The sequence below is a fragment of the Heloderma suspectum genome, chromosome 4, assembly GCF_057233095.1.
Source record: "Heloderma suspectum isolate Gila_16-S chromosome 4, 16-S_ref, whole genome shotgun sequence".
Lineage (NCBI taxonomy): Eukaryota > Metazoa > Chordata > Lepidosauria > Squamata > Helodermatidae > Heloderma > Heloderma suspectum.
This window is the reverse complement of record NC_139461.1, coordinates 226,853,806-226,875,398: the sequence shown is the minus strand read 5'-3', so window position 1 is coordinate 226,875,398 and position 21,593 is coordinate 226,853,806. Positions and strand designations below refer to the sequence as shown.

The 21,593-nt window shown below is 43.0% G+C and overlaps 1 protein-coding gene across 1 annotated transcript; it reads left to right on the top strand.

The window, feature by feature from the left end:
- Positions 1-6,007: 6,007 nt before the first annotated feature.
- On the top strand, positions 6,008-19,915 carry GPX7 (glutathione peroxidase 7). The gene is made up of 3 exons (XM_084852500.1): positions 6,008-6,219; positions 12,134-12,395; positions 15,724-19,915. The coding sequence occupies exons 1-3, from the start codon at positions 6,013-6,015 to the stop codon at positions 15,885-15,887; spliced, it is 633 nt and encodes a 210-aa protein (XP_084708626.1). The 5' UTR covers positions 6,008-6,012; the 3' UTR covers positions 15,888-19,915.
- Positions 19,916-21,593: the final 1,678 nt, after the last annotated feature.

Sequence of the window (21,593 nt, the reverse complement as noted above, 5' to 3'; positions counted from 1 at the left end):
ATTTCCTTTAGGATTGACTGATTTGACCTCCGTGCAGTCCAGGGGACTCGTAAGAGTCTTCTCCAGCACCAAGTTCGAAAGCATCGATTCTTCGGCGCTCAGCCTTCCTTATAGTCCAGCTCTCACAGCCATACGTCGCTACTGGGAAAACCATAGCTTTGATTATACGAACCTCTGTCGGCAAGGTGATGTCTCTGCTTCTTACTATGCTGTCTAGGTTTGCCATAGCTTTCCTCCCAAGGAGCAAGCGTCTTTTAATTTCATGGCTACAGTCACCGTCTGCGGTGATCTTGGAGCCCAAGAAAATAAAATCTCTCACTGCTTCCATTTCTTCCCCTTCTATATGCCAGGAAGTGATGGGGCCAGATGCCATGATCTTCGTTTTTTTAATGTTGAGTTTCAAACCAGCTTTTGCACTCTCCACTTTCACCCTCAACAAGAGGCTCTTTAGATCCTCTTCACTTTCTGCCATTAGGGTGGTATCGTCTGCACATCGGAGGTTGTTGATAATTCTCCCGGCAATCTTAATTCCGACCTGTGATTCATCCAACCCGGCGTTTCTCATGATGTACTCTGCATATAAATTAAATAAGCGGGGCGACAATATACAGCTTTTGTCATACTCCTTTCCCAATTTTGAACCACTCGGTTGTTCCATGTCCGGTTCTTACTGTTGCTTCTTGACCCTCATAAAGGTTTCTCAGGAGACAGGTAAGGTGGTCTGGTAGTCCCATCTCTTTCAGAATTTGCCACAGTTGATTGTGATCCACACAATCAAAGGCTTTAGGGTAGTAAATGAAGCAGAAATAGACGTTTTTCTGGAATTCTCTTGCTTTCTCCATGATGCAGCGAATGTTGGCGATTTGATCTCTAGTTCCTCTGCCTCTTCGAAACCCAGCTTGTACTTCTGGTAGTTCTCGGTTCACGTACTGCTGAAGCCTCGCTTGTAGGATTTTGAGCATAACCTTCCTGGCATGTGAAATGAGCGCAACTGTACGGTAGTTTGAACACTCTTTGGCATTGCCCTTCTTTGGAATTGGAATGTAAACTGACCTTTTCCAGTCTTGTGGCCACTGTTGAGTGTTCCAAATTTGTTGGCATATTGAGTGCAGCACTTGTACAGCATCATCTTTTAGGATCTTAAATAGCTCAGCTGGAATACTGTCATCTCCGCTAGCTTTGTTGTTAGTAATGCTTCCTAAGGCCCACTTGACTTCATTCTCTAGGATGTCCGGCTCAAGTTCAGTGAGTGCACTATCATGGCTATCAGGGACATTCAGATCTTTCCTATATAGTTCTTCTGTGTATTCTTGCCACCTCTTCTTAATCTCATCTGCTTCTGTTAGGTCCCTGCCTTCTTTGTCCTTTATCATGCCCGTCTTTGCACAAAACGTTCCCTTGAGATCTCCGATTTTCTTGAAGAGATCTCTAGTCTTTCCCATTCTATTGTTTTCCTCGATTTCTTTGCATTGTTCATTTAAGAAGGCCTTCTTGTCTCTCCTTGCTATTCTCTGGAACTCTGCATTCAGTTGGATATATCTTCCCCTTTCTCCCTTGCTTTTCGCTTCCCTTCTTTCCTCAGCTACTTGTAAAGCCTCATCAGACAGCCACTTGGCTTTCTTGCATTTTTTTGTCTTTGGGATGGATTGAGTTGCTGCCTCCAATGCTACGGACCTTCGTCCATAGTTCCTCAGGCACTCTGTCTATCAGGTCTAATCCCTGAAATCTATTCCTCACCTCCACTGTATATTCATAAGGGATATGTTTTAAGTCATACCTGAATGGTTTAGTGATTTTCCCTACGTTCTTCAATGTACAATGTACTAGGATGCTAATAACTGCAACAGCAAAAACAGTAAGTTGTACTGTCACAGTACACCACAATTATATTGTGACAATATGTTACTGGGTAGGATCCAGACTTGGTCATACTTAGAGTAAACTCATTGAAATCAACGAGACTTAAGCTAGTCATGAATAAGGACCCATTGATTTCAGTGGGTCTAATTTAAGTATTTAAGTCTGGATCCAACCCAGTAACATATTGTCAATGTATATGTAACAACCCAGTGTTTTTGCTATTACAGTTATTAAATCCCTAGCACATTTTTAGAGTGGATTTCTTGTGCCTTTAGTTTGTTCTTGTATCTCATGTTTACACAGTTCTTTCTTCATTGTCCGTTGCTATTGTGAGCACAGCAAGAGAACAACCAGATTTGGTGAACACTTTCATGTTAAAAATATCTATTTCTAGAAGAATCAGTGTTGTCTTCTAATGAGCAAGATGGGATAGCATTGACACTAATAGCTTATCCAAAAGATATTGTCAAGCCTGTGTGTGTTCTCACAGAACTTGATACTTGAGAACATAATGATCTTAATTTAAGAAAAAATAATATTCATATTTTCATTTAAGGGGTGGGGGGGAAGCAAGTTGCTGGTCCATAGAGCTGTTATAATAGAATTGAAAGAATGTAGCCAATATCTGGGGACATCTGTGAAGCCAGAGTGATGCTCACTGAGAAAGTTTTCCAGTGGTCAGGGGAGCTTCAGAGCTCTGCACATTTCCTTGTACCTTCTCATCATGAGCAGAATCAGAATAAAGTATGAAAAATAATAACAAGTATACACATTTACTTAATTTGCATTATTTAATCAGATTGCACAATTTAGCTTTGCTTTGTTGTTACAAAATTTGAGTTACCTTGGATACTAGAGAAACAGGACAAGTTGAGGGGGAGAAGAGTATAGCTGGAAAGGATTTTTGCTTATGACAGTCAAATATAACACAATAATCGGAAAACAAATAACCAAAGAGAATACAATTAAAACACAGATCAATTAAACACTACAACATCTGAATCAGAATCCAGGGGTCAGTAAAAGCTTTCATGAAAATAACAGTTTTCACAGTGACCGGATTCGAACAGAATGCAGGACTAGATGGACCCTTGGTCTGATCCAGCATGGCTCTTCTTATGTTCTTATGAACAACATGCTGCGGCCCATGACAAGCTGTGGTGCCCGTTATGTGAGGGTTGTTTAACTCTCACATAACTCTAAAACAGTTGAGGGTTATGCGAGGGCTGTTTAAATTAAAGAGTTGTTTAAAGCTCTTATAATCCACATTCGCCAGGTTCACATGACACGTCAATCCCCAAGTAGGGCTTGCATATTCAAAATGGCAGCTGCACATGCCCTGCATATGCGCCACAGCACTTTAACCCATGGTGAGCACGTTAAATAACCCGCGGCAGGCTGTCATGTCATGCGAACAAACCCATTATCTCTAAAGGCTATGAGCAAGATTTTATAGCCTGCCTTTCTTTCATGGAGCGCAAGGCAAGCATTCATGGCTCTCCACTATTTTATTTGCACCACAGCCCTCAGAGTTAAGTTACACTGAGGGAGGCTGGATTCCCACAATCATGGAAAGGGAATATGCTACAATGGCTTATTTCTCCCCTCTGCACGTGCTAGTCACATGCCGGGGAAATAAGCCACCATAGCTTATTTCCCCTCCATGATCACGTGAACCAGGTGAGTGTCTGGCCCAAGGCCACCCACTGAGTTTTGCTGAGTGATGTTTTGAATCAAGGGGCAGTATCCAATGGAGTGCAACCGTTTAACATTAAAAGCTTGCATGAAAATATCTGTTTTCACAGTGACTGGATTCAAACAGAATGCTGGACTAGATGGACCCTTGGTCTGATCCAGCATGGATATTACTATTTTCATGCAAGCTTTTAATGTTAATTGACCCCTGGATTCTGATTGGGATGCTGTATTTTAAATGATCTGTTTTAATCTGATTCTCTTTGGTAATTTGTTTTCTGGTTATTGTATTATATTTGATTATTGTAAGCACCTTTAGGGGCTACATAGGTGGCTGAAAATCAGCATATAAATAAAGTTGTCTACATATATTCATATTTATTCTACAAGTGTCATCAAGAAGCTAATAGCGGTTTTAGTTGTCACGGAGGTGTGGAAGGAACAGGAAAGCACCAGTGACTCCTGGTGCAGGGACAGCTTGTGCATCTTCCTACAGGGTGAAATGCAAAACTTCTGTGCTGGATTGGTTCCCCTGGAATGACCATCCTTTGTTCACTCATTTTTAACAGAGCATCTCAATAATGTCATTGCCATCTTGTTGCATCCCAGTTTTTGTGTGTGTTGAGCTCACATGTTTTTTCCAACCTTATTTGTGGATATTTAAAGACTGAAGGCAAAAGGAGAAGGGGACGGCAGAGGATGAGATGGCTAGATAGCATCACCGATGCAATGAATATGAACTTGAACACACTCCGGGAGAGAGCGCAGGACAGGAAGGCCTGGCATGCTATGGTCCATGGGGTCACGAAGAGTCGGACACGACTGAACGACTGAACAACAAAAAATATTTTGTAATAAAATGCAACTACAGTACCAGCCTGACTAGCCTGGACAGGCAAAGGTATATTAGAACCTTTATACCTTCCTGGGCCTTTAATCAAATCCTTCCCATTTGCAGGTTTGGGCAATTTTATTGCTTCCTGATGAGTGGGGATTAGTGATAAATTACTCCATAATTGCATTCCTGGATAAGATGACACTATATTAAGTGCTTGTTTGAAACTTCCATCAATTCCACTTCCTGCTGCTTGCAAAAGAGCAATGCCTCCTGCAATGTTGGATGTGATAGAGTCTCATGAAGAGGAAGCATTGTGATGGGATTTTTACCAAACCAGAAATCTCAGTTGATCAAACCGGGATTCCTGAGACTTTTATAAGGTTGGAGTTGAAAAGAGCACAGCAAGTTTAAATAAAGTTTAAAGCTTTATTTCCAAGACAGCAGATGGGATGGAACGCCACCCAAACCCAAAGGGACATGTAGTAGCAACCATTAAAAGCAGTTAACTACCTAATCATACTTACAAGCACTCTATCTTTACTAGGCCTGCAAAGGTATAATGTAAGGAAGGACCAGGAGTTCTAAGTGCACATTTGGTCCAAGGTCTGATGTATCTCCCCCTTGCTTCTGGGTCTTCAGGGTTCTTATACCTTCCAGGAGAAGCAGGGTTTCCTTTGGGTCTCACACTAGATCTCTTGGAAAGTGCCCATCCTCGCACTTAGCCAGAGCCGGTTCCCAGGCGTTGTTACTCTTTACATCTTACAGCTTTCCAGCACTTATCTTTCAAGGCTGCATGGCACATCTTTTTATACACGGTACATCTTGTTATTGCAGCACCATCTTTTGCACCCTTTTCCCAAAGCCCCCTTCTCATCTCCTATCCTTTATTATTTTTTCCTGTCTTTATTGACGTTTTTATGCACATCTCCCTCCCGATCCTTATGGCCTTCCCTGTAAGGAGAGAAACCATGCATGCAAACACTCTCACATCCCTAAACATTACAGAAGGATGTTAGACCAAGTAATTAAAGGATATAGTTTAGCATTTCAAAACCTGTAAGATAGCATCCTCTGGGAATCAGAAGAGTTCACTCAGAAGACTCGGGGTGAGTATTAGATTGTAAGTTAATGGTTACAAGTGAGGGATTCTGGGCAATAGAACTAATTTTATCTATCACAAGAACAGGTGAAAATATTACAATCAGTGGAAATAAATGTATATAGGCCTTTGAAATAAGCATACAATATACAAGAACAGAAATCTGTCTGTGACAGCATAAGGCACTTGACTTGTGCTTCTTCCGAAACTTTCACATTTATCTCCCAAACTGCATAATAACGAAAGCTATTTCTCTACTTTGCTATTTCATGGCTCTCCCTTGAAATGCAACTTTGACTTATTTTATTTATTTGCAATAGTTATATCAATTTTGTATAAAAAGCGAGAAAACGTACTAGCCTGCTAAGAGGTTACTAGCCCTAAAGCAACGTGATGATGGTGATTCCGTTACAGAGAGAAACACGACTGTAATTCCCTTTTTGCAGCAGCAGCAGCAGCAGCTTCTTTCCGGCAGTGCTTTGCGATGCTGGAGGACGTCAGAGCAGGCTTTCAGCGCAGTATGTTAGAACCTGAGGGCAGTGTGGAGCGCAAAGCGGATCCTTCCTTCGTCAGAGTTTTTCTCATCCTCTTAGCCATGCTGATCGTCCTAGGGACAATAATCTTCTTGGCATTTTCTGCCTCTGAGCAGAAAGAGGACGATTTTTACTCCTTTAAAGTGGTCAACATCAGGGGCAAGCTCGTCTCCCTGGACAAATACAGAGGCTCGGTAAGTTTGCAAGGAGGAGGAGGTCGGGCACACAACTAACCAGCAAGACATCTCGGCATGCCTGCATGACGGACGGGGTGGGAGAACGCACATATTTAACGGAAGAGTTTGGCACCTTGTCTCACGTTGGCGTCTACGGTTCTCGGCTTGGCGTCTACATTTCTTCTATCTGGCTCTATTAAAAAGATTCTTTTTCTGCTTGAGTGTGTCTGAGTCTGTTTCTTCTGAGCATCTTCTTCGTATACGTGGCAGGCAGGCAAGGATCCCTGCCTCGCATTCGCGCAGAACTACTTCATTGATTCCTGGTTATGCAACATGAAGGCACAGGCTTGGGATCCATGCGGTCGAGTCTAAATATTTGACAGATATATAACTGCTTCCTTCTAAAAATAAAAAATAACTTTTGTTTAACTGGGGCAGAGAAAGAAACGGAGGAGGAGGATTTAATAACAGTTGGCGCATAAAGAAATTCAGCCTAACAACTCAAAGCAATATGTAATTTTATAACCACGTAATACTACCACTGCAGCTACTTTAAATTCTAACATGTTAGAATTTAATTTAAATGAACAGTGGTAGTATGATGTGGTTATCAAATTACAAATTACTTTGATGTGTTTATGTGAGTTACCTGAGTTATGCACAAAGTTACCTGAAGAAGATACATTAGACCAGCCTTCCTCAACCTGGTGCTCTCCAGATAATTTGGATTAGAACTCCCATCAGCCCCAGCCAAAATGGCCAATGGTCAGAGATTATGGGAGCTGTAGTGTAACACAACTGGACAATACCAGGTTGGGGAAAGCTACACTAGATTTATTCCCAATGGTGTCAATGGTTGCCCTTTTAGATATTAGAGGTGCTATTAATATTCTTTTCCTAAAGACCTGAACTTAATTAAAACTATTGGGATGTTTTTAATATATAGTAGCAAAGAAACATATATTTTCATATTATTAACAAAGTCAGTATAGTAGAAACATCATCAATTTTTGCTATACATTGGTACTGTAGAGCAGCGGTCCCCAACCTTTTTGGGCCCGGGGACTGGTCCTGTGGAAAACAATTTTTCCACGGACCGGGGGGGGGGATGGGACCATGCCGCAGCAGGGGTGTGGGGACCCCCCTTACCTTGTGTCTGCGGGGGGGGGAGGCGATCCGCCCCCCCCCCCGAATCCTGGCCGGCTCCGCTCTGAGTCTGCGGAGCTACAGGCTGGCTCTGGCCACTGGCGGACTTCTGGCCGCTGGGATGCAAATGGCGTCCACGCGGACGCCATTTGCATCCCTGTTCTTCAAGTAATTGGCTACATATGTATGTACATAGCCGATTACTTGAAGAACAGGGACACAAATGGTGGACGCCATTTCCGTCCTAGCAGCCAGAAGTCCGCCAGTGGCCGGAGCCGGCTGGCAGCTCCGTGGACTTAGAGCGGAGCCGGACAGGGCCAGCGAGTATTCCGGGGTGGGGATTGCCTCCCCCCCCCCGCGGACCCAAGGTAAGGGGGAGTTCTCACACCCCTGCTGCGGCCCGGTCCCTAACAGGCCACGGCCCGGTACTGGTCCACGGCTCGGGGGTTGGGGACCCCTGCTCTAGAGGCTATGGACACAATCCACTAAGAAATTCTCCAAAAGGGTAGCTGTGTTAGTCTGTTGCAGCAAAAACATCAGAGTCTCATGGCACCTTAAAGACTTAGAGATTTATTATGGCATACATTTTTGTGGATTAAAGTCCACTTCATCAGATGGATTAAATACCCTGAGTTATGTAGACATGGTTGTGTGTGGTGGGGGAGAGGGCAGAATTGTAAACAGCTCAGAGCAAAATGAAATGCAGAAAGAATAGAGTCTATACTATAGACCAGGGGTGGAAAACCTCTTTCAGCCTGAGGACCAAAGAGCTCTTGGGGCTTGCAATACGAGGGGGACAGGGCCAAAGGCAAAAGGGGTGGGGCCACAAATATTAACATATTGTAGTTTAAGGGCACAATCCTATTGAGATAGGCAGTCACCTCTGACTTCCTCTGAAGTCAGAGGTGACCGCCTATCCAATGCAGGGGAGCTGAAGCATGGAGGAGAGGATTCCTTCCATGCTCTGGATGCCTGCAGTTTTCCTTAGACACTTAATTTTGGGCATCCAAGCATGGCTTCGGGGAGGGGGTAGGAAAGGGTGTGGAGACTGCATAGGAAGCTGTCTAGAACAGCTTCTGCGGTCTCCTCCCTGCCCCTGGGAACACCCCCTTTTCGTTCTGTCCAGGCTCTGTATTGCGAAGACAGACAGGCTTGGAGGAGCAGCTGCTGTGGTTCTCTCCACCACAGCTATGAGGGGGGGAAGGGGTAGGGAGCATGGTTTCCCTGTCTAAGCGTTTGGAGCTGGGAAACTGAAAAATTCTATCTCCCTCAGACGCTGTCTAAGGGACATAAGATTGCTCTCTAAAGCTCTTACTGCCATTAATTAAGCCTTAGGAGAGGCATTTCAACCTTACAGAATGAGGAAAAACTGCAAAAAGTCAGGAAATCACCAATTAGTGGTTGGGGGGAAAGAGGATGGGGTCAGGGGAAGGGGGCATGGCCACTAGGGAGCCCCAGAGGGCCAGATTGGGACCCTAGGAGAGCCAGATTTGGCCTACGGGCCTGAGGTTCCCCACTCTTGTTAGAGACAGTAACAATTAAGTTATTCATTCTCAATCATTGAGAAATTCTCCTGCATCAATTCCATTAAATTACTATGTACTTGTACATCTATTCATTTCAATGGATTTGTGCAGGAGAACTTATTGGTGGGTTGTTTCCACAGCAACTACCTAGAAACATAAGAATAGTATGGAAAAATACTGTTCCTTGCCATCTGAAGCAGTGTAGATTATAATGAATTGCACATGGAATTATGGCTATCCTGTCCATGCAGATAGGAAAAAGCAGGTGGAATCCTGCTTTTATAAATCAGTGTAGAGTACCATAATGCATATAAATCAAAATGGGTCTCATAGCAGTAGAAGATAGTGCCCCCCAAATACAAGAATACATAGGCTTTGTGCTGGCTCTCACTCATACCCACCCACACCAACACGTTTCTGTGGTGGAAAAACACTCAGAAGGAGATGAAAGGAATTCTGATCTTGAACATACTTCAACATTACTTCAGAGACTAATTTAAGAACTCACTCAGAACACAGTACTGTGACATTATGTGTGCATTACCATAACGAAAAGTATTGTCATGTATCAATCTACAAGTAGTAAACCCTTATCCAGTGCTCCAGAGCAAACAAACAGTCTTCTTGAGTAAAAACCATGGCTCACATTGACCAATATCTGGCATTCAGCTCTTGATGGTACAGGAAAGTTGCATTATAGCAGAGAGCAGGATCTAACCTATCCCACTGTGTTCCAGTGGCCATTCTGGAGGATATTCCTGTTTTGTTTTGTTTTGAATATGGCAATTTGTGAATTGTCTTTAAAAACCATTGTGTGCACAAGCAATCGCTCTGTTTGCTTACACAGTGAATTCCAATAGCCATTCAGCGTGCATTCCAATGGCCGTTCTGGAAGGAGCCAATATATTTTGATGGGCGTTCTGCATCCATTTTAGCATGTCCCTGCTAGAATATTTTAGAGAACAATCCTATGATCCGTGGGCAAGTGTTTCAGGGACCATAGGATGGCTCGGGAAACCCCTCCGAGGTTGGAGATAGGACTCCGACCTCAGAAGGGGGAATTGTAGGTCCAACCCCAGACCCCTCCCCTTCACAGGTGGCACAGAAAGAACCATGCCAGCTGCTTCTCTGAGGTCAGAAAAGCAAACTTGAAGGAAAGGGGCCATTGCACTAGGCAGGGAGAGGAGGAGACCGGAGATGTCAGAATATGAGTTATCGCGAGCCTCCTCCAGCCTCCCCTCCCCCTCCAAAGCACCCTCAGTAGACGGGCTGAAAAGCCTGTCTAGCGAAAATACAGGAGACTGGAGGGTGGGGAAGCGAAAAACTCCTCTGCTGCTCCTGTCCTGCCAGCTTCAGCCCAGCAGGGCATAGGAATCTCAGAAGCCCCCAAGTTCAGGGGCCAATATTCTCTGCCAATATTTCCATTGCCCAGAAGCTTGAAGTTTAGAGGCACCTTTGGCGAATGGCTGTTGAAGAAGATGCAGCAGCAATAGGAACTGAGAAACTCATATTTTTAAAAAACTGTTGCTCATCTCAGTACTATTTTTCACTTCCCAGCAACGTATGCCCTGGCTGTTTTTTTCCAGGTCTCTCACCTGTGTATAAAGATAGTTCAGGTGGTCAGAACATTCAGCAGCTATCTCTGTAGACAAGGTAGTCAAACGATCTGTTTAGACAAGGTTGAACTTAGACTGAGTATAATCAAATCTGACCCTTTGGGGTGTGGGGAAAATAAAAACCGGTTCTATTTCCAAAGTAATTACTTTGCTTTTGTTTCATCCCAGCATAGTTATGACTTCCGGTTTTCACTACATCCTCTAACATTTTTGGAAGAGTAAAGTGCTTACAGTGTACACTAGATGGCAAACTTGATTCACATTCGTGAGATGCAGATTTGTTGCCAGAAACTAGAAAAGGCCCACTCCATCCTGGAACTTAATTTTAATACCCAAGGATCTTCTCTAATGGGGGAAGGCAAGGCATGGACTGCACCATGTCCTCCCAAATGGGGAGGACAGGGGGCCATCAAAGCACTTAACGTGCTGCTCCCCTTCCCAACTGGGAGTGTGAATGGCATGCGAAGTAAGGGGGATCCCCCTGTTATCAATGATCGGAGATAGGAAAATAGGAAGCTACTCTATAGTACTGAGTCAAACCTTTGGTCCAGCTAGCCCAGTATTGTTGACATTGACTGGCAGCGGTTCTCCGCTGCTGCCACAGTGCATTCAGCAGGGGTGGGGTGTGGCCCCCAGTGAGTTCTTGGGGGGAGGGGAAATGCAGCTTCCCAGTCCCCGGAAGCTGCCCACCCCTGCTTCAGCAAATACTTCAGGTCTTCAGTTCCTTCTACATGGTTGTAATGACTTGTTTAGGGCACAATCCTATGCATGTTTAGACAGAAAAAAGTCCTACAACTCCCAGCATTCTCTAGCCAGCCATGCTAGCTGGGGCATGCTACTTGTAGGACTTTTTTTCTATCCAAACATGCATAGGATTGCACCCTTAATTAATTTGCATTCCTCCAAGAAGCTGGATGGTAGCATTCATGAGGGGTTTCAGGATGTTTTCATTCAGGTATTGGTCAGGCCCAGAGCTGCTTAGCTTCAGAGATTAAACTACACTGCATGTTAAAAACTTCTCTAATTTATCAGAGAATAAGTAGCCACATTGGCCTACAGAACAGGAAATTCAAGTGAGAATATACACATACGCCTCTGGATTTCGAGTTAAAATTACTTAACACGAGTGTTTTAGTTAACAAAACACTTAACAACAATTTAAAAATTTAATATTATTTGCATGTCTGTGTGGCCAACAATGCGGATGGCTTTAAAAGAGAACTGGACAAATTCACAAAGGATAAAGCTATCAATGGCTACTAGTCCTGGTGACAATATGCTACCTCCAGTATCGGAGGCAATATGCCAATGTACACCAGTTGGTGGGGAACATGGGTGGGAGGGTGCTGTTACACTCATGTCCTGCTTCTGGGTTTCCCGTGGGCAGCAGGTTGGTCACTGTGTGAACAGAATGCTGGACTAGATGGACCTTGGTCTGATCCAACACGGCTGTTCTTATTAACCCAATGAAACTGAGTGCCCTTTAAAAAACAGAGATTTAATTCAAATATCACATTTATTAATACCCTGTGATAATTATTTTAATTCATAAAGTACCAGTTACAAAACAAGGTGGTGTACTAATGAAAAGAAACCCCTCCTGTTATAAATTCAATGTCTAATTGTTATTCTTTTTCCATTTAGGTATCCTTAGTTGTCAATGTTGCAAGTGAATGTGGATATACTGACAGCCACTACAAAGCCCTGCAAAAACTGCAGAGAGAACTCGGCTCATATCATTTTAATGTGCTGGCATTCCCCTGTAATCAATTTGATCAGCAAGAGCCAAATACTAATAAAGAAATTGAGAGTTTTGCCCGAAAAACATATGGAGTCACCTTTCCCATGTTCAGCAAGATAGCAGTCAAGGGCACTGGGGCAAACGCAGCCTTCAAATATTTAACTGGTGAGTTCAAGCATCATGCTAAAGCAGCCAATCTGCTGGCTTTTAATTGCCATACACTGAGGATTGTAGATGATCTAAAATAACGAGCAATGCCATTTCAGATTTGGGGATAAGGTGGGATTGGGAGATTCAGCAAGTTCTAAAGGCCAGCTCTTTGGTGTATTCAAGGTTAAATTATGAAAATGCAATGTATTTGTTGTGATTATTTTAAATCTTTTTCTCCTGTCTCTCAGGAGTGCAATTGGTACACTGGCAATTCAGTTGAGGTTTAATTGCCTTGTCCTTGAAACAAAAGTACAGCAGAAATATCTGAATCATGCCTAACTTAAACATGATGTACCTGGAAAAGTAAAGGCCTCTATATATGTCACTTAAACCAGGAGTTGGATTAGGCTCCAAGGGCCTAATTCAATTTTGGACGAGTTCTTCCAGTGGTGGGTGGCCTGAAGACAAATAGGGAAGGGCCAAAAGCGAAAGGGGTGAGGCCAAAAGCAAAGTGGGAGGGCCACTCCGCCCCACCCATACCAGTATATTTTAGCTTAAAGCTCTTACTGCCAGTAACTAAGGCCGTTTCTACGTGAGATATTTATCATGTGCTTGTGATTAGCCACTCACAGATGTTTATGGGTCCTTTGCACAATATCGTCAACCTCCAGGACACCTTCAGTGATTTTTCCTGGTTATCTCACCTTAAAAAAGATTGGAACTAAACTGGAATATGAATCCCACACCTTGTCATTTCTGCAGTGTGTAGAGCCGGCGTACTGCACTAATTCTGCTTCTAGATGGCGCTGTTTCATTGAAAAGTATAGAAAGCTCCGTTAAAGCTGCTGAGAAAGGGCATTTTCAATTCATCAGTTTTGTTGTGTAACGGAGCCAATCCTAACCATGCCACAGAAACAGAAGCAAAATGTTCTGGTAGGGCTGTGGGGTTTTCCATTAATGTAGAGACACCCTATATCACCGCAGATGGTGACTGTAGCCATGAAATTAAAAGACGCTTGCTCCTTGGGAGGAAAGCTACGGCAAACCTAGACAGCATAGTAAGAAGCAGAGACATCACCTTGCCGACAAAGGTCCGTCTAATCAAAGCTATGGTTTTCCCAGTAGTAATGTATGGCTGTGAGAGCTGGACTATAAGGAAGGCTGAGCACCGAAGAATTGATGGTTTCGAACTGTGGTGCTGGAGAAGACTCTTACGAGTCCCCTGGACTGCAAGGAGGTCAAATCAGTCCATCCTAAAGGAAATCAACCCTGAGTGCTCATTGGAAGGACAGATACTGAAGCTGAAGCTCAAATATTTTGGCCACCTAATGTGAAGAGAAAACTCTCTGGAAAAGACCCTGATGCTGGGAAAGACTGAAGGCAAAAGGAGAAGGGGACGGCAGAGGATGAGATGGCTAGATAGCATCACCGATGCAATGAATATGAACTTGAGCATACTCCGGGAGAGAGCTCAGGACAGGAAGGCCTGGCGTGCTATGGTCCATGGGGTCACAAAGAGTCGGACACAACTGAACGACTGAACAACAACAACAACAACAAAAATTTGCACAAAAGCCGGGAAAGCACCAAAGATGAGCAGTCAGGGGAATGTGGGTGGGGCCAAGGGAAGGTGATGTGGCCATCTGGGTAACCCCAGAGGGCTGGATTTGGTTCCCAGGCCTGAGGTTCTGTATCTCTGACTTAAATTTTTCCAGGTTTCTTCATGCCATCTTTTGAAGTTTGGGGAAACTCAACCTGCCTCTAGCCTCAGACCGGATGTAGACAGGCTGGAAAAAGCCGAGTGATGTCTTCTACTCAGCTGCAAATGGGCTAAGAGTTGCCCAGGGAGTCCCTGGGAGAAGGCTGGCAACTTATGCCCCCTCAATTCAAATAATATTTGGACATTATAGATAAAAGTGTCTCCTGTTCCCCTTCCACACCCATCTTCACTGCATTATTTGAAGAGAGAGCAATCCATTCTTCAATTCCTTCATCCACCTCCTTTGTTTTCATCTGCATTGGAATACTCTGCACAACTATACAAATGCAGCCTGTATTCACATTAAGAGTCAGTAAAATCTCTAATCCAACTGGGAATGCAGCAATGTGCTAATCACCAGGGTGTGCTGGTTGGGTCAAGATGACGATGATGATGTTAGTAGGATAGGTTGCTGGCAGGTAACAGAAATCTTTTAAGATATTATCAATACAGAATTTTCTTCACATCCCTCTCTAAATTGCTCCTGATGATTGCACATCCCAGAGTTAGATATTTTTGAAATATTCATAGCTGTTACTTCCACAAGTACAGAGGCACCTATGATGAACCCATTCCTTTAAGCCTCTTTCCTATGCCAGAACTGTGCTTAAATTAAACCTAGATCTTCCCATGTGACAAAGCCAAGGTGCTGAAGTAGTGAGAGTGCTGGATTTAGATGTGGACTACTCAGGTCATCCAGGGACTTCATGGATCTTACCACAAGGATTTGGAGAAGTTCCTGTCTCTATGGCTAACCTACCTTGTTGGTGTTTAGAAGATAATCCATGCCTGTTATCCTGGTCTGTTTTGGAGAAAAGGGCCAATAGATGTATAATAAATAATATTTGAACTGTATAGAGAACATTGGCATTTTAGATTAATTATACTGTGCAGAACATTCGTGTATTATGTGCCTTTTCAATGTTTTATTCTTATGTGAGTTTTATTTTGCTGAAAGTTGTACCATAAATATTTAGATACACACATTCCTGCAATGAAATCCCCCTCAGTCACTTCAGGAAGTGACTTGAAAACTATGATTAAGAGCAAATGGCATCTTATGTGCAAATAGTTGCTTTGGAATTCTATTCTTTTCAGGACTTTCCTGTCAGTCCCATCTTTTGACCCAGAAATCATTGCCAATAAAACCAGTGTGCCATTACCAATATCTTAATCCATCCACGAAACTGCTAAATCATTTTGGTATTCCTACCTCATCATTTTGAAACCACTGAGTTATTCCATAATGGTCCATTGAATTTCCTGTTATTTGCCATAGGCAGCCAGAATTTACCAAAGTAGATTAATGCCGTAGTCCTAAATATACTTATTTGGAAGTAATTTCCATTAAACATGCTTCAGATTAGGGCATTTAGCTGCGGTATTGAGCACTTTTGTCTTGCAGCACAAAACTGATATTTTCCCTAAAATTTTGCTTATCCTCCATTTTCATATTGCTTAACTTTCAGTTTCATTTCGACAATCAAACGTATCCTTTAATTTTAATCACATGCCTTCTTAAAATAACTGAATAGCCATAGAAATTCTCCCCTCTTATGTTTATGATTTATTTCTTGTGTGTAGAATCCACTGGTGAGGAGCCAACCTGGAACTTTTGGAAATACCTTGTAGATACAGATGGAAAAGTGGTAAAGGCTTGGGACTCTACTGTCACTATTGAAGAAATAAAGCCATACGTCACTGAACTTGTGAGGAATATCATCCTGAAGAAAAGAGATGAGCTGTGATTAACACCCCCCCACACACACACACACGCATTCGTTTTTGTACCTCTACCATTTGGGCCATTACTTTAGGTCTTCACATTCCTAAAAGTAAATGTAATCAAGAGAAATCATTTCTGTCAAGATAAGTTGGCTCCCATCTCCCAAGTACAAGTTTTTTTGTTTGTTTTTTTAAATTCAATCTATTGTTCTGAAATCAAAAAGTAAATTGTTCTCTTTTAGGCTAGGGTTTCATTTATTTCACATTTGAAGTCAGTGATTGTGGTGAGATGAAGAGCCAATTAGGATCTCTATGCAGATAACCTCAGTTCAAATAGATATTACTAGAGAAATCTTACTAATAGCTACCTTCTATCATTAATGTTATCATCAGTGTAATTTACAAAATTCACACCCAAATAAGTAAAGTAGAGTGCTTCCAGATGGAGGAAGGCTACTAGTACTACTAAAAGGCATTGTGCAGCTATTGTTTTTTCCTCCTTTATGGATTTTTTCTGGTAAGAAAAAAGATGGAAGAAGATGGTATCATCTGGACCCCCTGCACAATTCTGCGAATGGGGCAGGGTAATTACACAATAAAAGCCTTGTCTGGAAGCACTGCTAGACAGAAACCTGTGTGTGGTTATAAGTAGCAGCCATTATGCTGGGAAAACATAGCACACTTCTGCATGAGATATGTTCTCTGGTGTTGACCCCATATGCTCACTCATTTATTCCTGACAACCTTGACATTGGGTTGGTTCCAAAGATCCCATGAGTGAAGTTCCACCCACAGAAATGGTGCTCCTTGAACCCATTAATGGAAGGGAAAGTGGTTTTCACTGAATCCCCTTTCCCCCTACCCCCAAATCTGCTCTGGAGGGTTGGGGAGCCCTCTGGAACAGCATGGAACATAGTAGGGAGGCTGCAGGGTGAGGAGGAATTGGTGAAAACCACTTTCTCCCTTCCATTACTAAGAATCTCCAGTCAAAGGCCCTTCCATGAATGGAGGGACACCTATGGACCCAAACCATTCATCCCAAGGCATTGTATTCCTGTTTTTTGTCCATTGTCGTCTTGTGTTTTTCAAGTGGTTTTTTTTTTTTTTTAACTCTACATGTCCATGCAATCGCAGCGCAGTCCCTTCAGGTACAACTGACTTGTAGCATTACTGTTTTACCTAGGTCAAATGATTGGTGGGCAATGTTTTTGGTGACTGTATGTAATCTTGCCTCCCTGGACCTCTCTGGCCCTGATGTCATCGACCCATCTCCCACCCCCACCATTTAAAAAAGAAGCAGTGGTGAAACCAACAAAGTTTCCCACCATCTCAGCAGTTTGTCTGGAGAAAAATCTGGTGAAAGTGAAAAATCTGGTTTCACTGGGCTTCTTCTGATTCATCTCAGAGGTGAGGGAGAGCCTTGTCAACTATGTGCATCAGTATGAGAGCAGAGCAATGGATTTTGAAATGTATGGGCAAAATGTATAAGGCTTCCCCCCCTCCAACACTAATGCAGTGAGTCCAAAAAAGGCCCTTGAGTTTCATCAAGCTTCTTCAGATTCAGCATGGGATGGGTAGGTGTCATGGAAAGTCCTGCCTGCCAGTGGACAGCCTTCCCCTTTGCACGGAGACTAGATAATGCTCAAACAGCGCTGAAGAAGGCTAGTGCTAGTATACCATTAATTTTTAAAAATATAAGTTTTATTGTTATCTGGAAGCATCCACATGTTTCCTCCATAGTGACCACATTGTAATAATTAAGTGACTTTACTCAGGATAGGAACTGTCTCTGCTTATAACCACTGGTGAAAAGCTGGGGAATTTTCATGGACTGAACCAGAATAAAAAGGGATCCCTACATAATTTTGCCAAGTGTTTGTGATCTTTCTTTACATTCCAAAAACAAACAAACCATTTGCATAGTTGAAAATTTAATAAGCGATAGCAGTGCAATACACACTATTTACTTGGATGCAATACACATTATTTCGATGTGATGTACACAAATCTTGAAAGAGCCAAGCACCTTGAAGAGAGGCTACTTTTCAAAAGAACTTGGCTTCTGCATCTCTTTTTTAATTAAAAGGCTCCCGGGAATTAATCCCATATCTGCAAATGTCAGCAAATGCAATGCGAGAGTGACAGTATACCAATAGGCCAATGCCTTACATATGTGAGGAAGATCTGCTTGGTCCCAAGCACCTCTAAGAAACTTTGAACTACAGCTATGAAGTTGATCACACTCCCAGCCAGAAGAATGCTACCATGACAGCTACTAGGAGCCTTATGTTTTTTCATGACTTTCCTTTGTTTCAGTACTAGCATAAAAGATGTTCTTGCTAGACTGCGTCCTATTTTTCTGCTGCAGCTTTCACATAACTATGCTAATCAGCCAATGGGAGGCTGATAGGTGCTATCAAGGAGTTGCCGAACTTGAACTCAGCAGAACTTTATCAGTGGATGAGTTGAAAGCTATGAGGAGAGGTTTTCAAAAGGGTTTAGGAACATAAGACTTCTGAACTTTGAGTCTTGAACCTGCTAGGTCCATATAAAGCTTTCAAGTTACATCTCCTTTGAGATGTCACTTGGAAGCTTACATTTTTAAAAAGTAGTACCACATATTATATTAAGCTTACATTTTTTAAAGTAGTACTACATATTATATTAAGGGACACTTGCAGGTATACAAACATCACATCCAAAAAGATATATTGGTCTTCTTCATGGTGAAAATGTCAGCTTACTGAGAGCACATATTGTCATACATACTAAGGACATGGCCTTTAACCTTGATCAAGCCTTACATATGCAAAAGTGTGCACAATATTACAATGTTCACATATTCATGCCTATTAATTTTTTTACTGATATAGCATAATAGCAGTTCAACCTGAATGCAAGTATTTGATTTATTTCATTAATGTAGCCTGTCTCATGATTAAAGGCCCAGATGCTGCTGCTTTAGTTAGTGTTTGCCAAGTGTAACTTCCCCAGCATGAAAAAAATCTGATATGATTATTCCACATGTGAAACTGTTATGTAAATCCAGCACTGATTTTCTCTGGAGCACTTTTTAGAAGCGTGCTGAAGCCTTGCTACTCTAAAAACTTCCACCATTATTTTTTAAACTGGAAATGTTAAGGCACATTAACTAATATACATTTTAATGACTGCTCGCTTTTTTATATTTGTCAGACTGGAAAGATTTGTGACATCTCCCTGAGAAAACACGGCCCTTTGATTTAAATGTTAGGATAAGAAAGCAAGCACATCACTCATGGGACATAACTGGACTGGACTGGACAACCACTGGACTCAGTGGTGGCCCCCATCTGTGGAACAAGCTCCCCAATGAGGTCTGCCTGGCGCCAACATTATTAAATTTTTGGCGCCTGGTTAAGATCTGTCTCTTTTCCCAGGCATTTGGCAGCATATGGTGGGTTTTAATTGGTCCTGGATGTGTCTGTAGTTATGACTGATAGTTCAAAGTTGTTTTTAGTTATATGTTGTTTGAGTATATTGTCTGTACTTTTATGTAAATGGCTTCTAAACTTTTATATTGTATTTAATGTTTTAACTTCTGTGAACCGCCCAGAAAGCTTTGGCTATGGGGCAGTATAGAAATGTAATTAATAATAATAACCACCACCACCACCAAAGAACAGAGGGAAGGATCCCATGGTGAGGAAATCCATTGCACCAACAAGCGCTGTTGATGTTGTGCAAGCGTTGGTTTCCACTAGCACACCACTGGATCCTTCCCAATGGTTTCAGAGACAGAGAATTTCCTACAGGTAATTTAAGATTCAAAAGGTTTGGCATTTAATAAGCTGTTCTCCCCTGCTCAGGCTGGGGGTGAAGATGTTTAACCCTTCCTCCACACCAGTTCCCTAATTTAAATCTTACCTCCACCCCTCCAAAGTTGCTGAGGCATTTAACCTGTAGGGGAAACAGATAGATATAGGGCCGATCTACATTGCACCCACCATTGCACCGAAGTCGGGGTCCTGTTGGGTTAAACACACTCGCATTAAAACGTGATTATCCACACTCACCCATTTTCCCTGTTGTGGTTCTTGATTGAATGCGCGAGCTTGGTTCACACTCGAGAGCTGTTCTGTTTTCCTGCTCTTAAAGATGGTGGCTCTCATTGGAGGAGCAGAAACTCTTCCTGTTTCTGCTCATTCCCCACCCACCGTCCCTCTCTTCTTCTATCCCTGTGTGTGTGTGTGTGCAGGGATGGCACGAGCATCCTGTTGGGGCTCAAAGCCCAGGGAGAGCTTGTCCCTTGCCACTGCTGTAGCAGGTAGGGGTGGAGGAAAGAAGGAGGCACCTATCCTCTTCTCCCCCCCTACCTGCTGGAGGCCAGGGCGAGAGACTGGGGGATGTCTGCCAATGCTCTTTTCCCCACGCCAGCCCTTTGCAGCCAGTGCACTCGCATTTTGGCAGGGCTGCTAGTTTCTTTGAAGCTTCGCATCTTCAAAGACTGCCCTGTGTTTGTCCCCCACTCCTGAGATGATGTTAAAATTGTCCACGGACATTTTTATCGATGTTAGTCCATGGACACTGAGGACTGTCTGCCTGAATATGTGTGTGTTTTCTGTGCAGAGAGCATGGATGGGACTGTGAAAACATTTACGCTTGCCTGGGCTTGCCTGGGCAAGGTTGCGGAGCAATCGGGCTGGAGAAGCTATGATTCTTCGAAGATTCGCTTCTTCAAAGATTCGCTTCTTTGAAGATGTGAAGATCTGAAGCTTTGAAGCTTTGAAGATAATGCCTTAATTAAAAAAAAAACAAAAGCCAAAGCAGGGGATAGAGGGGGGTAAAACTTAGTCTCATATGAAGGGATAGAACAACCCTCTGCTCAGTGTAAGAAGCCCGATTCCCAGGTGGTCTCCCATCCAAGCACTGACCGGGACTTACCCTGCTGAGCTTCCGAGATCAGACAAGTGCGCACACATTCAGCCCTTTGTTTGTTGCTGAGGAAATGGGGAGTACTGAAGAACCTATGCAAACAGTAGCTGGAAGACAACATGGGGCCATCGAGAGCTGTGATTGGACAAGAGGGAAATACAAACACCGCCGTATATGGACAGGTGTGGGAGGGGACTACAACCAGATACGGTAACGAATGCGGAAAATCAGAGTACATTAAGGGGAAATGCTAGGATAACAGGGTATTGAAAGTGGTAGCACAGAAACAGGAAATTCTGGTTCCAATTCGAGGCAGGTACTGCGTAGTGTGAAAGATGGGTGGTGAAACCTCATTGGAAGCAGGGGGGGAAATGAAAGTGTAGATTGGCCCTTAGTAAGGCTACCAACGTGTCCCTTTTATTGCCTTACAAGGGATGTAAGATGCACATTGATGCCCCAGGCAAAATAGCAAATAAGTAGGTATAAGAACTGGGGGGGGGGGAGATGGGGGAAAGTTGCTGCTAATATACTAAACACATTCCAGCCTAATTTGAGAGCTTCATTAAGCAAGCAAGACTAACAACCATATAAAATGTGTTACTTTCATACTAAATAATGAACATCCATGACCCCAACTTTTGATCAAACTGATAGGTGCTGGGCTCCAGATGTAAGAGATACTGTGCAGAGAAAAATGGTGAATTATGCTATTAGCAGAAGCAGTCACCAGGAATATATTAAATTCCATGGAGTCTGCAAGGACATTCAAGCTTCTCACAGTTGCCCAAAAGCATATTTCAAGTCTGGAGACAACT